Genomic DNA, 23,559 nt, shown 5'->3' with positions numbered 1-23,559 from the left:
ATATTATACTAGGCTTATCAAAGCATGTCAAAATGTCCCCATTCTGAAGTAAGTTTTGTTTAAATTAAAAAGAAAAGTTCCTGTGGTCCAGAGAGAAAGAAAGAAAAAATACTTCAGGTATCTGTACTTTTAATAATTTCATAGAGAACAGGTTTTACTCAATGAAAAGAATATTGAGAATCCCTGAATAATGCAGGTGCATGTAATAGCATTTTTAAAAAAAGTAGTAAGTACATATGCATAAGGCAGCAACAATAAACACAGAGAGAGATTTCATCCTGCATCAGATCACCTCTTGGCATTAAACAGTTTTGCAAGGAAAGAATTTCCTCTAAAAGAGAATTCCCTTGTAGTCTGTTCCAAATATGTGATGACACTTCTAAACCTTTTGCATATTATCAAAAGGATATTATTAAACTGTAAATCTGACTTGCAATCCATTTGCTTTCTCATTTTTGTAGACACAAAAAAGTTAAAGAACAGTATGAAAACAATTCTGCTTCCAAAAGACAACAGGTGGCACCACTGAAAGTGAAGAAAATTCGGTATGTACACTCAGGGATCTGTCCCTGTCCAAAGAAAATATTCAGATGACTGCTTTTGCACTAGTATACAGTAAACATCTGAAAGCTGTGGACAATGGCTAGTCAAAGACATGCACTGAGATTTAACCAGCAAGGGAAGAAAGCCTCCTGTTACCAAACTCACAACAGTCTTACATCACCAGGATACAACGGAATAACTATTAGATGTCGAAGCAGCTGGAGATTCCTACAACTTCTGGAACTGGCCACTAATATGATCACCTGATATTAGTGGTTATTGGTATTTTGCTTTATTGGTAAACTGCTTTCAGCTCACTTTTCCTGTTTGAGTAGGTGAGGAAAGAAATAATCAGAGTCATGACCAATTCAGCTGAAGTGTCCCAGAGTACATTAGACTGCCATTTCATTCAATATGCTTCTTTACTGACTTCTTCCTCCAAAGCAGTTCATCACAACTGTAAAGAGAGTGCCTGAAAGGCACCAGTTTGGCATTCTTACTTCTTGGCAGCCTATATCAATGAAGTGCTAAGTACCAGCTGCAAGGTGTCCACCTTGGGAGAACAGTCTTGGGAGAAAAGTGTATTTACTTTTACAAAAGAAAACTCCTCCAACAGGTGAAGTAAAAATGAGAAAATATGTACCTGGTCCACAGTGATCCTGCCATGACAATGGCTGATACAGGAAAATTGATCATTTCCAGGGATATCATGGCAGCTGAGCACAACTGAGCACTCTGTTCTGTCACTAAAATTTCTCTCTACCCTCAAGAAGCAAGATTACTTCAGAAAGTATCATTGATTTTCTTTGAAAAACATTTTTAAAAGTCTTGTAGTCATCCAGTAGCCATATCTGCTTTCATAGATATTTGGAATCTGTCCAGCTGACCATAGCAGCGACTGCTTGCAGACTTTTCTGACAGATGTAGGAGTTCCTGCTCTTGGGTCAGTTATCTTTCCCAAATGAAAATATTCCATAGTTTATTGACTCATCATCTTTTCACCAACCCCCTGCTAAGAGTAGTTTTCTTGATCCTTGACACTAATTTACTAAACCACTTCCAAATATATTGTTACAAATCTATTAAAGACTATATCATACCAGGAAATACTAGCCCCTATATTTCATGTAATGCATCAGTAAGCAGAGGTAAAACTTAAGTTTTATATCTCTGCCTGCATACACTCAATATACTGTAGGGCTTTATATGCAGCTCCCATAATCCTGAAGGCATATATATTCTGTAAAACCTACTTAAAAGGATATAGTTGAAAAATAACCTCAGGTCATATTGAAAAAACATCTCCATATGAAAAAAAGAACATTTTAGAGTGAAAGTGACCTTTCATGAAGCAAAGCTGCCTTATCTACTATTTACAATGTATACTGAATTCGTTATCTTTTCACTTTTTCTTTTGAAAGCATCTTTTTAATGTCTTCTTGTTGGATGATATTCAACTGTTTGCCTGCCTTTTCCATTAAGATACCTTCAGATTACTTAAAGATGGTCTCCCTTTAGAGCAAGGTCTATACTTCCTAAATACTTTATATATTTGCTCAAAATTCAAGTACATTCCTTCCTCCCTATGTCATTCCTTACCAAGCATGAGGACTGTACTATATCCAAGACTCTTCAATCAATTCTTTTAACTACATAGTATGTATTTCTTCAAATTTTACTCACATCAGATGTTCTATCTTATCATTTTTTGTATTTGCTTAAATTTACTGCTTGATGTTTTATAATTGGGGCATAAAACCTGATTTCATGCAATTCAAAATGAGCTTTCCAATAAGGTCTCACAAATGAAGTCTAATTAACTTAATTCACAAAAGTTCTGTCATTCTCAGCATATACCCACATTCCAGAATGATACATGCCATTGTTCTGCATGTTTGCTCTTGCGGTTGTTTTAGATTAGAGTCCTGCAAAGATTACATATAAACTTCTGTAAAGGCACATACACAAATAGCCATATTAAAGTGATCTATGCATTTATGAAAATCTGAAGCATCTCACAAAATTGAACGTGAGAAGTATACACAGGCATTGTAGAAAATAATGGTCTTCAGCAGAACAGTATAATTCACTTTTTGGCAAATATTCTTTTTTTTTTTTTTTTTTCCCCCTGTAAGAAACCTAGAAGATTAAATTAAATGAAGAGAAGTTCAAAGGTAAGGACATAAAAGCCATTTTTTGACCACAAATTGTCCCTCTGACCTCAGTGGCAAGTGACATTTTGGACCAATTATGCTAAAATTTCTGCAGGCATCAAGCCACTCTGTGAACTAAGAACATTGCCAAGTATCTTCTCATTTTCAGTCCAATATACTTTCTACATTAGTCTCCTGCAAATTTCACTATCATACCTTCTGCAATAAATCTGATTTTTAAAAAGTTATTTATGTGAATATACCTATTTTCTGTATGTACAGACTATTTTCTGTATGGACAGATACTGCATACAATGTCTGCTGTCTCTAATACCAGTTGTTGCAAGTTCTTGTTTGAAAGTGCAACATTTAACTGTACCATCTCTTCCAGAGGATTTAAAAATCTTAAGAAATATTTGACCTAAGACTAACTGGTAGGTCAAAGACTTACAACAACTGTTTTAAACTGGGACTATTCTGCCCCGTGCTATATACATATTATTGAAAAGCAGTGGAATTTTTAGAAATCCTTTTTCTGAAAAAAAGAAAACTATTTCTAACACTTTTACAAACCCTTGCTGCAGATTTACCAGGATCTTTAAAGAGGACAGTGGTGTTGAGTGAATAATAGCTGGGACTTTAAAAATATAGCAAATATCTCCTCTGTCAGAGCCACAAACTCCAAAAAAATCCCAACAAAACAAAACTGAAAACAAAATTGAGGGACAGAGTCTCTTAAAAAGTGTATGGAACATCAAGTGGTTCATCTGTCACTGCTGACCCAGCTCTACTAAGATCTGAGGACCTGAGGTACCTGAAAGAGGCCATGAGGATACCCTCTGTATCTCATGCGTGTGTCTAGGACAGAAAAAGTGAAGATAGAAAGGAAAAAAACTGGATGAACAACCACCACAAGCAAGGGCATGTATTAGGGTCTTTACAAGACCTCTGCCAGAGCTCCTAAGAGAATTCCTCCAGTCTCCTTGTTAGTGCATGTACTTTTAAATGCCCCTAGAAAACACCAAAATAATACTTAGAGCTATTTTATTTGGCAATCAGCATACTATTCAACTTTTTGTTTCTAAATACCTTGAAATGCCAAAGCAAAATAGCAAAGACACCAGGATCAGTAGAAAGCTCTTGAGAAAAACCTCTTTCTTTCCCCCTTTAGACTTCTGAATGTATTTTGCCTCAATTTTTTGATTATGTTGTTTTTTGTTCTCTTAGCATGTTTTGTTTATAAAGACTAACGTGGTTGGGGACATGAGTGGCACTGGGAAGAACTGAGTAGCCATTTTAAGATGGAAACTATCAAAAAGAAAGTGGGCTTTGGGGAAGACTGTAAAGAAAAGTTAGATGATCATTAATATTTAAATGATGACAGGGGCTCATACTTAGTGGCTTTGTAAAAAAGAAAAAAAAAAGGCATTAAAAGTTTAAGCTTAAAGTTGAATATGCAATAATACCAGGAACTGAATGAGAAAAATAAGCTCAAATTTAACAGTTAATAAGAATTATCAGTGTCCTTTATGTGCATATTTACTAGATAAACAAAGTCACAAAACAAGTTGACCCTTTGGTTCTGATTCAGAAATTATTCCAAGTAGACCCTGTAGGTCTACTCAGACAGCATTCAAATGCCCTCTCAGAGCTTTTGTTCCACCAGAACATTTTGTTGTTGGTTTGTGGTATGATCTTGACCCAGTGATTACTGTCTGTAGTCACTGTCTGGCCCCAAACCCTGTTGCAATTTAAGCTGTTTCTTCTGAACCAGTTTCAAAGGGCTATGAGTAAGAAGATGCACGAAATGGCCATCCCTTCTGATCTCCTGATCTCTCTTAAGGGAATATCACATCTTCTCAGGTAATTGAATACAGGAATGCATCTGAGTAATCTCAGATGGAAGGCAACAAGAATCCTTTCATCTGCTTGTCTAGATCCTAAATCTTTTTGCCTTTTTCCTCTCTTTTTATTTAAAGTGTTAACTAGTATTTGTTTATAACTTGCTATGAATGTGCTTTCCAGTAACTTTCAAGTGGAGCCAGTTTGTTGGGGTTTTTTTTGACAGATACAATGCCTTTTCAATGAGTCATTAGAGCTACATTGCTATAGTTTTGAGAATTTCTATTTACACTGAACAAAGATCCAAGTACGTTTGGATGGTTTATTATTAGGTACATTCATGCTAAGAAAGCTTTGCAAGAGAAGAAAGCAGAATTTCTCCTGGGAATCCTAGTAAGAGTCTTACCTCCTTCTGTATTTCCTATGACAAACTCATAGAAGGTGGCAAGCATGACGAATACCTACTCCCTCTCCCTTATTTTCTAAGGTTTTCATACATAGATGAAAAACAGTATTTAAATACTTCATTCGGACTCCAGTTTCTTGAAGATAACTGGGGATAGAGCATCTAATATGCTAGACATTTTCCTAATTATGTTCCAGTTTTTACAACACCTACGACAAGTTAAACACACATTTACATTGATTCCAACTCATTGCACTTCACAATGACTTTACACAATCACACAACAGGAACAACTCAAGTTATGTGCTAGCTCCATAGATTATGACCAAGATCTATGGAGCGCAGCTTAAACTCTCATTGAATACATAAGCACTGAAAGTTGATCTTCGTGAAAGTTAAAAAAATTTAAACTTAACAACAACAGACTCTATAAGACTGACTTTTCAAATTAGTAACTATATTAATAATAACAACAAAAAAAAATCTCAGGACAAGTCCCTCATACATGCTGTTTCAAGATGCGAACTCTCTCCACATTTTGCTGGTTTTGTCCTCTTTTAATCCATCTCAGGCAGCAGTCTGGTAAGAAGATAGGTTATTTGCCACCCTTTGAAAGATGACATCTGCTGTCAGCTGAATGGAGGGAGAAGTGGGACCCAGATCCAACATTAAAAAAAAATAATATCTACATTCAGCAACTACTCACTATGATGTTGTCATATGTCATGTTCACAGTAGCAAAATACATTGTATTTCGTGTGGAGCTTTGAGCTCCCCACAATATGTTCCTTGCTACCGATTCTAAAATCCTACACTGCTCAAAGGTCACAGTCAGGTCAGGACTAGGCACTGCACAGACATGCATTTAGCTAGCATACTTAGGATTAAATATATGTTACTAGGTACAGTAAAGATACTGCAAGAGATTTCAGGCCTGATTTAAACAGAAGGCTGTTCAGTTGTGAGCCTGGACTCTGCAGTGCTGAAGAACATCTCATGCCATAGTGATTAGGGCTAATGAAGGATCTAAGTACTTTTTGTAAAGCTTTAATGTCATCATCTTATTTTTCCTTCTCCATCCCAAGAATTATGTGTTAAAATCAATGTTATTTGAACACATTTTGGATTTTACTGGAGAAGAGATTTAAAATGTGAATTAATCCCCTCCCCCCCCTCCCCCCCCAATCCACATTATATTTGGTAATTTCAGTAATTTGCTGCATTCATTGAGAATATTTTGGGGTGGGTGACTTGTATCATGCTATTGTGACACTCATGCATCGATGTGTTCCCGAGTGATGCCAAAATAACTTTTTTGCTCTACCACACCTGTGCTGCCTGCAATCATTGTATTGATACCTACAAAAACAATTAAATGAGGTCCTGTGCCAAAGGCAAAAACAGCTGCCAGACCCAGTCTAAAGGTTTGGCCTTTGATGGACTTTGAGGCAAGGTGAGGCTAATTCAGTGAAGCCTGTTTAGTGCTGCAAATACAACACAATCTGAATTAGGATTATTATGTAATAATGCACACCAATTGAGGTGCTAACATCTGAGGTAGGGACAAGTTTATACAGTACTGACGTTAAACTATTTATTAGCATTAAGATGTCAGTGTGAGATTAAAAAAAATACTTTCAGCACTCAAACAACAAGTTTTAAAAGGTCTTAAAAGGTCTTTCAATAATCCAACAAAAAGAATACTAACATAAAAATGTAAACATTCATGGAATTAAGTTGTTTAAGTGTGAATTCCTGCGCCTTTTGTTCCAGTGACTTTATGTTTCTTGCTCTTAATATCCCTCCATCACTTTTGTCTAAAATGAAAAAAATTTGCTTTCTTTAATCTTGGTAATGAGTATATTTTGATAATAATAATATTTAAAGTGAATGTCTCCACATAAATCTACATATATCCAACCCCTTAATGTTCTGTGCATTTTTTTAAAAAGGAAAAACGAAAACATTTATTTGTATATGTTCCTAATAGTGTTTTAGTCATATTTTCTCAAATTATTTTTAGAAAAATTATGAAGTAGTGCTATGCTCTCCCTTATATTAATCAAATCATAAAAGAAACATTTAAAGAAAATGGAATCTGCAAAATCAATCATTCTGGGTTAGGAAGTGCCAGAATTAAGATTACCCGAGCAGCATTCCTTTCGCAATCATCTACAATACTTCTGGAGCCAGGAACTGAACCCAGCCATCCAAGATTCAGTCTTATGCTTTAGTCTCATTCACAATTCATCATTTGAAGATGCACAGCCTTTTGCTGCTTGACCTAAAAGAACAAGTCACCGCCAACTATTTGGTTGCAGCTACAGTGATAAATACAACGCACTTTGTGATTTATACATTCATTTACTAACAGCTTAAAAACTGGATTCCTGAATGCTCTTCCTGGCAAAAGAGGGAGATAGTTATAAACAGTTCACCCAAGAGGACAATTTTAGCATCTTTTTTCTGCAAGATCACAAGGATGTGGCTAGAATTTGGGTCTAGAGAAGAGTCTGTATTCTTGGGTCCAGTAGAATGAGACCTGGGGCTGGCATTTACTAACAAGAGCAGAACTACATAATTTTGCAAAATAAGACTAGAAGGAACCAAAGATTGAATGATTAGCTTGTACTCCCAAACTTACAATCATAATGGCACTATTTCCAATGTTTTCAGAAAACTAGCTAAACATCAGAAAATTATGTTTTTACTACTTCTACAAACAGTGCATTCTAGTGCAAAAATTTCCGACACCATAAGGCTTTTTCTGAAGTCTAAAACTGGCTTGGCTTCTGAACATGATATTGGATGACTTGCTCAGATTTGAAGTCCGTGACATTTGCACAATTTATAGAATCTCAGTGGAAAAGTTGTGATTCCAACATATTGCCTCTTCCCAGTTCCCAAACAAGACTTACTTTTCCAAGGGAGTCATGGTTGCTGCCTCCTATCATAATTTTCCTGCCTTATCAGGCTAACAAGAATGCACAGCCTAGCTGGAGTCCCAACAACAAAAACCCAAAGACTGCTTTTCACTGCAAAGTTAACCACAGTTAAAACCTGGGGACCAAGACTTGTTTGTGGATTATACACACATAATTCTTTCAACATGAGCTGGCTATCCTATCAAGTGGGGACAACATTAAAAGATTACTAACTGCTAATGAAATTTCTCTATAAATTTAATGATGCTTAGCACCCTCAGGATTTCGTGACCATCCCATGTATCAGACACATTTCTCCCAGGAAAAAAAAAATGATTTCTGAAGCTTTCTAAATGGCTAGATGTGATCTCTGATGTTTTTGTGTCCCTATCTATCCACAGCTACACACAGAACAAAGGAGACAAGGTTCCCCAAATAGTGTTTTTGTTTTCAATCTCTCTTATTCAAATTGTGATAACTTATGGGGAGTACCTCAAGGACAGAAAACTTCAGTGAATATATACCCTATACTGGGGAGATGCAAATAGTACTTTTAAAATTCCTACAGTTTGGCCTGAATAACTTAATTGCAAAAGGACCGCTGTTCTACTAAATTTCATGCTTATATTTTATATTACTCAAATATTGGAAAATCCTAAAGTAGAGGTACATAACAAAAAAAAATATTAAAAACTCTTGTATTCTCTGACAATTTTTCTTCAATCCCCTTTTTTGAAGTAGCTCTTCTACTTTTTTTTCTTGCTTTTCACTTTTTAAACCCTGTGGCTATGAAGAATTTCAGAAAAAAAAATAATTAACATTTATGAAAACAAAAGAACCACATTATATACTTTGTGATTGATGATTTGCAGCATGTGGACCTAAAAATAGGACAGAAAACATAGAAGAACAGAGGGGATTGCCTTGGAGGTTTTGAGGCACACAGACCCTAAGAAATCAAATGCACAGGATAAAGCATGCTTGCAAATATCCACTAAACCCGTGCAGAGAGGATAGGACAGGTAGTTTGATCTTCTGTTAAGTAGAATGATCATTTTATGAATGACCCTGAAGTCCATCAGAAAAAGAACTGGAATCCTTTCACTAATTTGCATATTTTAATGAATATACTGATTATTTAGCCTACTTACTAGGTTGGCAAGGGAAATGTTGAACAGCCTCAATCATATATACCACTAGCATTTTCGTCTGTTACGACTCTGAACGCATTCTTGCCTCTTCCCCATCTTTATCTTTCAAATGAAATAATCTTTGCAAGTAAGCTAGTAATATACAACATTTTTTTGCCTCTGATTAATCTAATAAAAGTGTTAACATTAAAAAAAGATTTATTAACACATCAGTAGACTAGTTACAATAACTTAATTCAAAGTTATATAACTTTGCTAGACAGTAACTATTCTTATAAAGCAGTGCCTTTCTAACCCCTTGCCAAGGATATTTAATTTGATGTCCAAGTTTTCCTGCCTATGGGAAAGCCATTTTCCATTTTAGCGGCTAGCAACAAGTATAAGTGAATATGCTGTAAATAACTAGCTACTTTGAACTTTTAGGTCCCATTATGCACACAAGTTATCTACTATGAAATGGCATCATATAAACATGCCAAATTATTCAACCCTATGAAAAATGCTTTTCATCTGAATTTTAAGTTAAAACTTTTTCTGACTTTAGAGAAACTGGGACTTGAAAAGATAAAAACTTAAAGCTTGATTTTTCTTTGCCCAGAGCATATGTTATATAAACACAAATCCCCAAAAGGTGCCAAGAATTGTCCCTCTGTTTTTCTAAATGATCATGTGTGCAGTCTAGCTGAAAAGACTCATCGATTATGTCTACATAAACAACAAAAGCCCTTAGAAAAAATATCTAGATCAAAAGCCTGTCAAACACTGAACAGGAAAGAGAAATCCTGCTTTAAACATGGCCTCTTTCAAGTCTGAATTCAATCCCATGAAGTAAAAACAAAGGATTTCATAATGAAAGGTATTTAAAATTGCTTTATTTTTGGAACTTAACCAGGGATTCTTTTTTTCTATATATTAACCTTTGTCTTTCTTACACTGGGACAGAATTCTGCAAAATGTAAGTAACAGTTTTAAATAAACGTAGAAATAGTTTAGTCAAAATCCACTGTGTTCACAATACACATTTCCAATTATTTTCATTAAAATAAAACAATGATATTTTTACTGGCATTATGGGTTTCTCCTTATGTCAACCACCCAAAAATACCCACTGTTAACATGGGAACACAGCAAAGTTCTTAATGGATGAGATGCATTTCTTTTTCTTTTCTTTTCTTTTTTCTTTTTCCTCACTTTCCTAAAATACAGATACACAATCAAGAAAGGAAATCACATATCCTTTCAAAAGCAGAATAGATTTCTATATAGCTTATGTATAATTATGCTCTAGAAGTCATAGTCAGAAATCATAAAGTAAGCTAAAGTATGGAGTCAGATACTTTTAAAAGTATGGTTTCTAAAAGAAGTGAAAGAAATTTAACAGATATACGTCTGATGAAATATAATCCTCATGTTTGATTTCCTACTCTGTTATTAAGGTTAATATGCAAACATATGGCATGATTTACAGTATACCATTAGTGATCTCTTTCAGACCAACTTGTGATTTGATTGTTCCCTATCTGTAAATAGTAATATACACCTACTGTAAAACACATGCTACATGTTTAATCATGACATTAATGTAACATTTATATGTCATGTACATAATTGGCATCCAGTTTTAAAGCAGTTCATACCTACTGTTGCTGGAGGTAACATCCTGTTTGCCAGGTTTGGCTAACAGACATTTGTCTTAGAAAATATCAGTTCATATTTGATTGCTCAAAATGGTAGTTTTGCTGAATTTATTTACTGTAATTGAGAGTCCTATAGCATTGGTCAGTATATACTAGAACACAGGTACTCCATTTCTTACAATGTTCAGATAGATGGTCATCTTGGATATTCTAACCAAGAGATAAATGCATATCTGACTGGCCTCTCAAACATAATGCACATTCAATTAATAATGATTTCTATATAGGATAGTTCATCAAGACAGTTAAAATTACATTGGTGTAAGCATCAGGACATTGTCACCATGATGCACTGAATTTTAACTTGTATGAAAAAGTGAATTTGTCAATACAGAGTATACTCTGGTTTCAGAGTAGTATTTCAGGAGATGCTCTGATATACTGCTAGTCAAAAATTAGTTATCCATACCTCCTACAGTCTTGCAAAAGAAGGGTCTAGGAAAGCATTGAAAGTGTAGTCTATTAATTTTTAAAGTGTTTCCCTCATAGAACTCAGGATGCCAGCTCATCACGGATATTTCTAACGTAAGTATTTCACATGAACTTGCCTTATATCTGAAAACCTTTAACTACTTTTGCTATGCTTACTGCATTTTTTTGGCACATACAAAAGAATAATCTCTTTGGAAATAAGTTAATGAAACAGATCCAGCTTCAAGAATTTTTCAAGGAACAAAGGTTGTAAAATTGTTTTCTATTGGAATGTTGAACTTATCAGAAGATCACGCACTCAAGCCAATAGCATTTGTCTTTGCTGTCACGCAAAAGAGAGTGAGTCACCTACAGTACAACAGAATCTTTTTGCAAATCTTTTAGAACTGTGTGGCATCTGATTAAACTAATCCACATCTTTCTATGATGCCAAAATAAACAGTCCCTTTCCCACAATGTATAAACATTGTTCCCATAACTTTCCTTTGAAATGTCATGAAAAGGTTAAGTGACGTTTCATTATTTACCTTGACTAATGAATTGCTCCATGCTGTCTTTGAAAGGCTGGAGGTGCTCTTCTAGTGATAGCTGATAAACTTTTGCTGCTTCTGTCTCACATGCTGCAATTGAAGTAACAGATTAGTTTAGGATGACACATCATAGTATGGATTTGCATACTGTAATGAAAGATACAAATCAATGCATAGCCAATGAAACTGCTGGGATACGTGCCTCAGACACACTGCTTCAAGTATGAACACTATCATAATATATTCAGGAACAGTTATGTTCCTGGTCAAATGTTTTTGACCAAAATATACAGATAACTTGTGGCCAGTGTTTTAGTTTAAATGAGTAGTAGCAAAAATTAAGCAAAATATTCAATTGTTTTGAAGAAAAAGGACAAATTTAAGGGGATGAAATGTATGGGAGCAAAATTTCAAACTCAGATCCCAGGCTGTGTTGATATGCCTGGCACCAGGTGACAGTGCCTGAATCAAAACAAAGTTCAGATGCAAAACCTGCACCAAATAGTCAGAAGGATCTTAATTTAGTGAGTAAAGCCAGATGAGGGCTTGATACCTGATAAAACCACAGATGTAGTGAAGTGCCTTGTATTGTTCAAAAGTAATAGTGCAAAATGATTGAAGTGAAAGATTATAGGAGTAGTTATCATGGCTTGAACTCTATGAGAGACCTTGGAGAAACACAGCTTGGTTCTTACTGCACTACAGACCAGGACAGACAAGCTGGAGCCTGAAGCAGCCCTGACACAGATTATTCATTGGTGAAGTGGTAACATGCTTCCACCAACTCTCCAAGCTAATTTAGTTTGGGGCAACAGTTGACTTCACACTACTAGTTCAGGAGAATGTTAAGCTCTGGTTTCTATTATAGGAGAAATCTCTTTAGGCCGTGATAATTTCCCATCATTCAACAGAAATGAATCCTGCTTGATTCTGCCTCAAAATTTCTAGCAAAAGTGCACACATTCAAAAAATGTATTTTTCTTGTTTACTCTGCAGGGTTTCTTTCAGTAAAACAGGATTATTACTATGTCTTTAAACACAGAAAACTGGTTATACATTTTAAAAAAATATTTTGAAGCAGCAGAATGTACTAACATAATTATCTCCCTTAAATATAAATGATGTCTAGAATTGCACCTATCCAAATATCTACAGATGAGAATTGTAGTCTGCTTTTGAAGACTGGATACAACAGGTAGTAGCCTTACGTGTATCACCATTATATGCTCTAAAAATGTGTTTCCATAATATTTGAAAGGGTCTCAGTGGTGGAGGGAAAAAAAAATAAAAATCAGTTGTCTTGTTCTTACTTCAGCAAGCATGAATTTATAATCTGGTAAATAACACCAGTCTGTAGTTTACAGCAAGAAACTAATGGCATATCTAAAAGAGCATGATAGAGCAATTAAACATAACATAATTAAAGACAAAGATCCAAAGGTTCATCAATTTTGGCAAATGTTGGTCAGCCAACCCACTACAGATCTGTACCTAGTCATTCAAGTTAGAGTGCCAGGAAGGTAAATATATATGATGGTGGTCATAGCAGTCTTGTATTGATAGCTGTATAAACTGATTCACATCATCTGGTCTGCTATATCTGGGGCAAATCTTTGGAGAATGCGGCTTTAGATCTCATAGACACTGTTTAATCATTTCTTCTCATAGTTGTGAATATACCAAAGACAATTAGATATACCAATTTTTAAAATACATATATACCGAAAAGCAGAATGACTCAATCAGTAACGCCAAACAAGTGGAGTAAAGCCAGGGTGACAATAACAATTTCAATTTTTTAAAATATTTTTTTTAAGCTTAGAGCAAAATAGAAATAAGTATCAGCAGACTTTTAGAGGAAAAACATTAACATGAATATATTTAATTAAACAGGTAACCCTGTTTATGAAGCAATATTTAAAAATACCAAAACCAAACCTAAAACCCCCCACAAATATAGTCGCATGGACAAGCCCTTAATCTTTAAACAAATGTTGGTCAACACATCTGAAATAGGGGAGGGAATCCAAATGACCATGAGTTTTTTTACAACGTACGTTAAGACAATAATATAGAGAAGCTATGTACTATTCTGCAAAGGAAGACATTCTGATGGTGACATATAGAATTTCTATTATTCTTTTCTCCTACTCAGAAATAAGTGGCAGAGTTGAAAGATGCTATAGAACCTACCATAACATTTAATATCATTGAAATCCCATACCTTTTTCCAGAATATGGACTAAATATTCTTCACAGAAGTACATTATAATCTCTTGAATTAGTGTCTGCAGCTCACAACGAACTCCTGATCTCTCAGCTGATTTGAGAGAAGTATAGATCTTACGAAGTATGTACCCACCAAAAATCTTAGCCTATACCCATGCCAATAGCCTGAAGCAATCCCTTTTCAAAGTCTATAACGAAATGCAGGGATATATTATCCTTTATGTTCAACTTGCTATGGAAAAGAAAAAACATGTAATATTGTCAGAATGAAATGTCTGTTCTTTAACCATTCAGATACTGGAAGTTCTTCCACGGTTGATTTGTTTGTGCATGTATGTGGGGTGGGGGAAAGAGAGTACAGTTCACGACAGCTTTGTTTCTCCAGTTTTTGGTGGAGTTCTTTTTTTTTGTTACCCCCCTCCTCCGGTTAAAAGACTAAAATCAGTGATGTTCAGTTCAGCACTGTTTCTGACCCTATTCCTGAATTGCAAACCATGTCCAAGTCATTTAAAATCTGAAAGAAAACACAGAAAAAAAATCCCTTTTTTTTTTTTTTTGCTTTATAGAAAGATACGATATTTAGCATCCAACTTTCAAAAATAGGACAAATTCTGTCATTATTACCATTCTAATATCAGTATTATGATGCATAAAACAAACTAGTTCATAAGACGTTTTCTTCATTAAAGAAAGAACAGGGTTTTAAGCTATTCCTAAGTTTTCCAGTTCTCCAGAGCACCAATACCAGATTCGTGGTCTTCCTGCACAATGTGTTGGATATAGCACTCATTTATCATGTTCTGTAATTTGTCATCAGAGTATAAAACCCACTATTTGGATGAGATAGTTAGCCTTCACTGTAACTGAAGAAATGAAAGTGCTGATCATATGAAAGGAGCCCAAAACACTAGACAGTTACCAGTATTTCTGCCCAAGTGAAGGAATAAGATACTGAATAAATGTGTCAGAAGAGTATTTAATAACTTCTGAGCAATGTGGAGGTGAAACATGAAAAAAAAAAAAAGTATGTGAGATTACCAATAGTCTTCTATGTTTTGATTTTTTTCTTCCCTCAGCTGCTGAACATCCCAGATATCGAACAAACAGGCTGGCAAAGGGGATCTGCTGTAATGGGTTTGTAAAAGTTTTGTTTGAAACAAAAGCTTGTCTCTTTCTTGATAACAGACTGAAAACGGGTTTTGTTATCATTCCTATTCTCACAGGTTCAGTTATTCTCTCATCTTGAGAGAAGTGTACACAGCTGAAAAACTTAGACAAAGCTAGCATATTCCTAAACTCAATTTACTTTAAGCAGATTTTAAATTTTCTTGTAATTAAAGAATTGAAAGGTATTCAAGGCACACAAAGAGAGTCATATAGGCAGTCACAAAAGCTACCTAGTGCTTGGCTTATCTTGCAACATGGAATTGCCCAAACAGGAATAAAGAAATATAAAAAAAACTTTTTTATATTGCTTTGCAGCAAGGTGAAGGTTTCAGTTCCCCGTACTCCCAAATACCCAGTCCTCATGCACTGACCTTATACCTTCCAAAGATCTCAAATCCTAGGCAGAGGTTGGCATGGGCAGACACACCTCCTCTCCAACCCTCTAAATAAATTTTAGCATATAAGCAATATCTCAGCAATGGAAAAGACCAATACTCCATCTAATTTCATCTCCTCTCTAACATCATGTGCTGCAGATTTTCCACAGAAGCAATACAAATGGATTCTTGTGGGAGGACCTTCTAAATTTTGGGCAATTTGAACTGGTAGCTTTTTTCCCATACATACACAGATCTCTCAAATGCTCCTGGATCTGGAAATTCATGTAAAAATCTATGTTTAAAACCAGTTTAGAGACTTTAAAAATTGCAGTTCCAGCTGTATCCAGTACCTCAAGAATCTCATCTCATTCTCTACTTCTCTCACAGAACATTCTGTGCATTGTACTAACACTTTCAGTAAGTGATCTAAAATGCACCCAGGCTCATTATCAAAAATAGTTACTTTATTTTTTTTAAAAAGGAGAAAAATAATGTTTTCAAGATTCAGAATATCTTTTTAATGCATGCTTTCCATCTCGTTCTATTGGATACTAAGTTTTAGCCCTTGGAAGCACAAATCTCTTCTAATCCTAAAATATGTCTTTTTGAACAAAATGTGTGAGCAGATGATCAGCTACTCAGGCTTACTGTATTGTCTTTTGGTCACGATAATAACAGGCAGCATGATTTTTCTTTCAAACACCCTCAAAACAAAAACAAAAAGCAAAGAGAACAACATCAAAACCACCACCACCACAACAACCCACCAAAAAACCTAGTAAGAAAGCAAGGGGAACTGTGAATTATCTCGCATGATAATTAACAGGTCCACTAGGATGTTTTGGTTAACCACTTCTGAAATCACATACTTGTCTATAGAAGTCCTATAGAATTTAGGTGGATTTTCAAGGCTGCTTAAGGTACTTGAGAGCACAAGTTGCACTGAGATTTGATAGACCATTTGTTTTTAAGTCTTTAAGGAAATTATGTCCTTAATTTTCAGAGGTTCTGAGTACTCAGATTCCCACAGGAGATGTGCCGGTGTCCTACTTGCCTGAAAAGTATATAACAGCATAACCATTGTTTTCACAACTTCTCAGTGCTTTCTGGATTTCTTACAACTGCAACCTGTGACTGTAAGAGAAAGCTTAGACTTTACCTAAAGGAAACAACACTGGCCTCATCAAAAGACAAACTGATGAACTCGACCACAAGTACAGAAAGAGCTCTTAATTTTCTTTTATTTATTTTTTTTGGAATTGTAAAGACTTATGCTAAGAACTGCTGAGTCTTCAAGGGCTTCCATAGACAGCTCCTTGTTTGGAGTTTTAAGGACAGTAAAATATGACTCACAGATTGACTGAAAGCCTGGCTTTAGTTTACATCTGGTTTAGGTTTAGGAGTCTGCATGCTGCATAGCTGTAACAATTAACCCTTTCAGTGATAGCTGAACAAACAGCTAGAATTTGTGGATGCACAGCTGTTAATGAGTAGGCAAAAGTAAAGATTTAATTCGCTTAAAATAATAGCTGTTTCTGTAAAGGTGAACTGTACAGATAATTTGGATTGACCAAAACTGCTAATGTTGCTACATTATTTTGTTAATAATTACCTTGAGAGATTTGGCATTTTATTATAAATGACTGAAGGCATCAACTCATCAGAATATGAATCTGTGGATTGTATAAGAAAAATAAAAGATCTATTTCTTAATTGTGAAAAATTTTCATTCCCATTTACATCAAAACTACTGACAGAGAATAACAGAAACACAGACACTACCTTAAAACAGAAAGTTTTTGATGAGGCAATGAATATTCTCTACAAGAATACAAATTTTTCTCCATTTCAGTTCTCTCTCCTCCAGCTCCCTGCCTTCTTCTCTTGAAACAACTTGGAATACCAGTGTAGAAGCACACATCTACGTTTTTGGGAAACCTCTCAGGATGGCCTTAATTTCATCAACTTTAGCTATTTAACAGATAAATCACCAGACTAGACTCAAGACCTTTCCTTAACACTCAAATTTAAGAGAGGCCAATCAATTTTAGGGGAGCAATCCCTTCCTTTTCTGTCATCTGTAATGGGACTCTAAATGGCTTAGACTGCTTAATTTTGTTAATTGAAGTTGAAATTAATACCACTCCTGTTCCTGATCAAGAAGTGGCACTGAAGTGTTGCCAAAGTCTTAGACCCATAATCAAAACTGTGATGGAAACAGAGCATCTTGTAAATATGAAAAGATATGAGGATATGTGTATGTGAGAGAGAGGGGATGACATGCAAATAGAATAGTGCATTTTTTTGTTTTAGCCTGCAAAAGTTAATATTACCTATGAAAGACTAACAGTAGATGCAATCCCATTTTGCAAAGTAATCCATGCACCCCAGACACAGAGTTGACCATGAAGAGGAAAATTCCATTTTAAACTGCAGCTCGACTGCACTCTTAGGGTTGGGGCCTCTTTCTAGGTGTTAGGGGTAACCGTTACTGAGGCAAGAGGAATGACTTGTCAAAAGCTAAGTAGTTATGGGATAACTATGTGAGAAAGAAATGGTAAGGGGTCAAACCATAGTATGCTTACTGCTACCCCATCTCTCTCAGTTCCACATTGACACTACCCCAAAATACAACTTTTAGAATCTTTCTATTGCACAATATGGTACTTCCAATGCTGTGATTTACACAGCAGGTATTAAACACAAGAGCACATACCAGCTCTACAACTAGCAGATCCAAGCTGAATAGATAATTTTAGGTGACTGCAAGCACATAAAAAATAGAGAACATGTATTTTTTCCAAGTTTGTGTGGGTCCTTTCTTGGAACATGCTTTTTAAAATGCTTAACACTTTATAAACGTTCTCAGTCACACTTATTCCAAATCAGAGAGATGTACCGGGCCACCACAGACTAACTACTTATCGATTAGGAATTTTTAATGAGTTGTAAACACTCACAGTAAGAAAAGAAAGCATCACTACAAAAATAGTATTTAATTATTATAATTATTATTTGTAATCAGTTTTCAAAGATGTTAAATATGACAACATTATGACATATAAACAAGTACTAACTTCAACTCAATTTTGTAGCAGTCTGTATTATACGGTATTACTCATCTCTTCAAAATTCTGCTAGTCAGATTTATTTTCTGCCTGACATTGTTTCTAATTCCCTTTTAGCTGAGCTTCAGTGAAAGTTTTGCAATAAGTGACAACTGATGAATTAGTTTTTGATTTGCAAGAATAAACTTACCATTGTAAAGCTAAAATGTTAATGTGAAGCCAAAGAACAGCTTCTAAACAGTTTTAACTTGCCATAAGTGCTTCATAAATACTGTAACTCTCACTGCCATTTTAGTGTCCTAATTCTTTCCTAAACTAAATACATGTCTTGAAGAATTTCATGGGCCACAAATCCAACATTTTCCTAAACCACTCCAGAGAGTGTCATAGCAGAGAGGATTAAAACATTAATTGATTCAATAAACATTTTCCACATCTTTCTGCCCCACCTCTAGCATTCTGAAGTGTCGAGAAAAATATACTGATAATAATAGATATACAACACAGGTCCTAATCAGCAAGAGTCATGCACTGCTCTTGTGACCCTGGATGCCCAATTTTCTTTACATGGTGAGTTGATTTAAGTCATGTGGCAAGTGCTAAAGTTTCTTCTGTGGAATGACATAGGAACAGAAGTCATTGCTTGGCATGACTGCATCAAGGAACGTTGCTGACAGCCAGGAGAGATCAAAAGCAGATCGAGTTGCTTAACAAACTATATGTCACTGAAGTCAAAAAGGCTAAAGTGAGAATCCTGGAGAGCTGTGAAATCTGGGAGCAACAGATGGAGCCAAACTCACTTGGTTTGTTAGTAAAAGGATCTACCTGTTCTTTGGTCTTCTATCTTAAAAAAAAAATCTAGTATATAAACTTAATCCCTGGGGTCTGTATTATTTTAAAAAACAAACTCAAAACTGAACAATTTGCAAGTTTGATATTATACAGTTAGTGTAGCTTCCACTATAATCTTAGCGGAGGATTTTTTTTTTTTCAATTTAAAAAATAAATTTAAATTTCTGTCTTATTAATCTTGGAACAGGCACACAACATGTTTTCTGAAAGTCTTTTGGACTTACACTTTTAGTCTGAAATCTTAGAAGAGAGTTTCTTTTTCTACATTTACCAACCACAAGGCATACAGTTCATAAAAACTTAAAAATGGACAAGAACCTCCATGGTCAAAAGGGAAGAAAACATACAAGTTTGAATATCATGAGTGTTTTTTCTTTTTAAGCAATCAGCATAACAACTCCTTTAATACAAACATAAATACAAGCTCAGAACTGTGAAAGAGCATAACAGCAAAATTATTTTACAGAACCATGAAGATTATTTATATCTGCACGTCTCTGTGTAGGCTACTGACATATTGAGATGGAAAAATACAGTATTACTAGAATGAACTGCTATTGTTGTGGTTACAAAACATTTATTTTTTTATAATAACCTTCCTCTACTTTGTGGGGTTTTTTGGTTGTTTTTTTAAGCAGCCCCATAATTTTATGAAAGGGCCTTTCTGGGATGAAGTTTACCTTTGGATAATGATCATGAAAAATTTTTTAAGACAAAAATAAAATATATTCAGCTTTTGTTTCTGGGCTCCAATACTCCTTTCCCCTATTTTACTAAGCATGATCTCACTGTGCATGGTTTGCAGAGTATTTGAAACTAACATGGACAGAAAACCCTTAAGCTGGTGATACTGCCTGCATCAATGTTACGTGCAATTTTCAGTTTTTCAGCAATAAAGAACAAAGCAAACACCCCCCCCCCCCCCCCCCAATAGTGAAATCCTCTCGTGAAATCTTCCGTGTAATTACTGATGAAAATAGGTCCAAGGTTACAGTCTGCATCTCAGTATAAAATGAACATGTTCATGGGCATCTATTGCTACGGCTTTAAAGTCAGTATTTCCCAGGAATACCCAATACTCATTTAGTCTCACTGACTTCAAAAGGAGAGGATCATATTTAGAATTTTGTCAGAATTTTCTCAGCATCTTACAGCCTTCTTCCTGCTCAGCCTTTTAACGAGGCACTTGCTAGCTCTAGTAACTCATAAGGTTCCAGACGCACATTAGAAAATCTGGTGGTGTACTTAAACTAAATGCAGAGAAAAATCATTCTGAAGTAATTTTATCCATTCAGCTAAAACTTGTACTCTATTAAAAAAAGTCTGTCATTAAACTTGGCTATTCTGTCTCATTGAAAGCATTACAACAATTAAACTATTAGAATACCCAGAATTTTTAGTGAATGCTCTTGCAGTCATAAAATTTTTTAACAAAATTATTTTTAATTTAGGGTGACACTTTTCTTTGGAAAAGAGAGCCAATACAAAGCATTTTGCATCATTCAGGGCTGATAAGAAGTCATGAATGAGATAGACTGATATTGAAATTTTTGGTTCATATCCAGGAGAGGATGCAGAAGGGGTCTGATGCTGTCCTCCAAAAAGTTTGTACCAAAGGGAATAGGGAAAGAGTGATGGTGTCTGCAGTTATTCTTCAGTTTCATTAACTACAGACCAGACTGACAACAGAGACTCCAGCCTAAGGGCTGGGTTGGAAGCACAGAAAGAATTCAACTGCAGTCTGATGGCAGAGCGAAGCGTGTAATTTCCATTTTTACAGAACCCCTGCTTTGATCACTGCACAGTGTGGATTTATTCCATAAGAGATTTATGCCTGTGTGCAAATGTCAAACTTGATCTAAAAATATTTAACCTTTCATCTATATAAAAACATTTTTTTTGAACTTGCAAGGAATAACAGAATAATGTCTGCCCCTATGGATGTTTGTAAACATGCGCCTGAATTCAAGTACCTCTTTTCAGTCAGACCTAAGCATCTTTCTTCTCTATGTGCAAGCTTGGAGATCAGCCCTCAGATTACCTGAAACGTGCAAGTATAGAAATAAATTTTCATGGCCGAACTGTGCGATCTTCACTCCCTAATTTGTTCAGGGCAGCAAATGCTGCAGTTTGCTCCTCAGTATCACACTAAGTGACCTTGACACAACCTTAAATATTACCTCTAAATGTTTAAAATAAATTTTAAAACATCGAAACAGAAAGCCTGATAGGGGCAAGAAGGTCAGATATCATTTGGTAACCATGTTATATTTTTGTTTTAATAGAAATCTTTCCATTCTAGGTTGGTTTACCAAACCATTCCTTGGTCTCTAGATGCATGGCATTCAAAATCAGCAAGGCAACAGAAATACAAAGATAATTTCACTCCTGGATTTTAATCCTTCTCTCCAAGATTTAGCATAATGGTACATAACTGGCCAGTCCAGCAGAGACTTTAGCAAAAATATTGAAGATTATGGATACTAGCCATCATTTGTGCAAACTACTCTTGCTTAACTTAAACTTAGCGCTTAGTTCCCAATTTTATTAAGAAATGTATTATACGTAATACATGTTCTTTATAAAAGTCTAGCAAATATATCTTATTTTAATCTTGTTGAGCTTATTTAAAGAAATCATTCCACAAGTAGGAGAAAAATTACTTCCTTTGCATATTATTTTTTAGTAAAGTCAGGTTATTTCAACTGTCTTTAACAACATACCATATATATTATCTGCTAGGTAGTATTTGGAACTGTTTATCAACCTTTTATTTTTTTTGTCATGGGCATGGTACAAACCTTTGCAATTCTTTTTATGCTGAAAGACTTGAAATCAGTTTGCAGAAAAAAGTTAAATTATTCTTTTGGTTTGGTTTTGAAACAAAAGATTTAACCTAACGTTTGATGTTGTTTATTTTAATAACCTCTTCCAAGTTATCAACAGAAAATTACGAATTATTGGTTAAATGGTCACGAAAAAGCAAATTAAGGAAACAAAATAGTAATTGAGGAGTCAAAAATACACAACTATTTTTATACTATCATCCAATTTCTCAAAATGATACAAGCAATAACAACAGGGATACATACAGTTAGCACTTAATCTAGGTTCAGTACCTCGCAAATCTTTCTTCATTTTGCGGAGATCTTTTTGAAAGTCTTCAAACTTCATTTGTGAAGCCTGGAAGAGATCTTGTGGGTCTGGAAGAGGAAAGATGCATTGTTCTTTTCCAGCATCCTGACAAAAATACAAACGAACAGTTACATAGTGCTCGTTACTTTTTTATATACAACTGAAAGCACAAAGAATATTTGTGCACATTTCCTCATCTTGGCCATCGGAAGAGCAAATTTAGTAAGCTGATTTTTTTAACTTGAATTTAAAAGAGCAAAATTAATTCTCACTCACCTCATCAAAATTACGTAAATAGTATGAGACAATGTAAGAGAGAAGACTTCTACTGTTGTCCTGTATAGAAGAGGAAAAAGTTTGCTGTGTTACGAAACTCACTGAAAAAACAAATTCAGAAATGATAATTGAAGTAAATGAAATATTTAGTGTCAAGTACAGAGAAATACTTTGCTGATTTGGTGCCTTCACTAAGAAAAAAAAAAAAAAAATCACCCTGCAACACCATTTAACCATTAAAGAAAATAATAGAAAGTTATGCTATAACACTCATGTAAGCCACTCCTGATTTTTTAAGTTTACCTGATTGTAAACTGAACCCTTACGTTTTGAAAGTTCCCAAGAAGGAAAAGAGCAATTGTTTCTGGGTTGATGTATGCAACTTGTTTCACAACATTCGGATCTTTTTATTAATCTATAACTATAATCAAAGCAAAGTTAAACAAAGAACGTTATTTTTCTAAATGAAATTTTGGCATTTTCGGGGGCCTTTGGGGAAATTGTCTCATTGTTTTCCATCTGTAATCTCTGTAATGAAGTTTCAGCAGAAAATCTTTGATTTGAAGAGGATTTTTGATAATTATGTTTTCAGATAGTTTCAGAAAACTATTTGGAAGAACTTTTCTGACTGATCAGTAGCAAATAAATTGCAAGGTTAATGGTCATATTTCCAGCAAATTATGTACTAAAGACCTGAGTCACCAAACCAAATTTAGTGTGCCTAAATGGTCTACTGAGCCAAGTTCTAAAACTGGTGATGTATCTAGAGTCAAC

At 35.0% G+C, this 23,559-nt stretch overlaps 1 protein-coding gene across 1 annotated transcript in view; it reads right to left on the bottom strand.

The window, feature by feature from the left end:
- FMN2 (formin 2) overlaps positions 1-23,559 on the bottom strand; it is a 163,138-nt gene that overhangs the window by 35,623 nt on the left and 103,956 nt on the right. The window contains exons 13-15 of the mRNA XM_074864615.1: positions 22,786-22,845; positions 22,494-22,614; positions 11,676-11,768 (exon numbers count right to left, since the gene is read on the bottom strand). Of these exons, the coding sequence (XP_074720716.1) occupies positions 11,676-11,768; positions 22,494-22,614; positions 22,786-22,845 (274 nt within the window). The remainder of the gene's footprint in view (positions 1-11,675; positions 11,769-22,493; positions 22,615-22,785; positions 22,846-23,559) is intronic.

This window comes from Strix uralensis, chromosome 3 (assembly GCF_047716275.1).
Source record: "Strix uralensis isolate ZFMK-TIS-50842 chromosome 3, bStrUra1, whole genome shotgun sequence".
NCBI classification, from domain to species: Eukaryota; Metazoa; Chordata; class Aves; order Strigiformes; family Strigidae; genus Strix; species Strix uralensis.
This window is presented reverse-complemented; position numbering and strand designations above follow the sequence as displayed.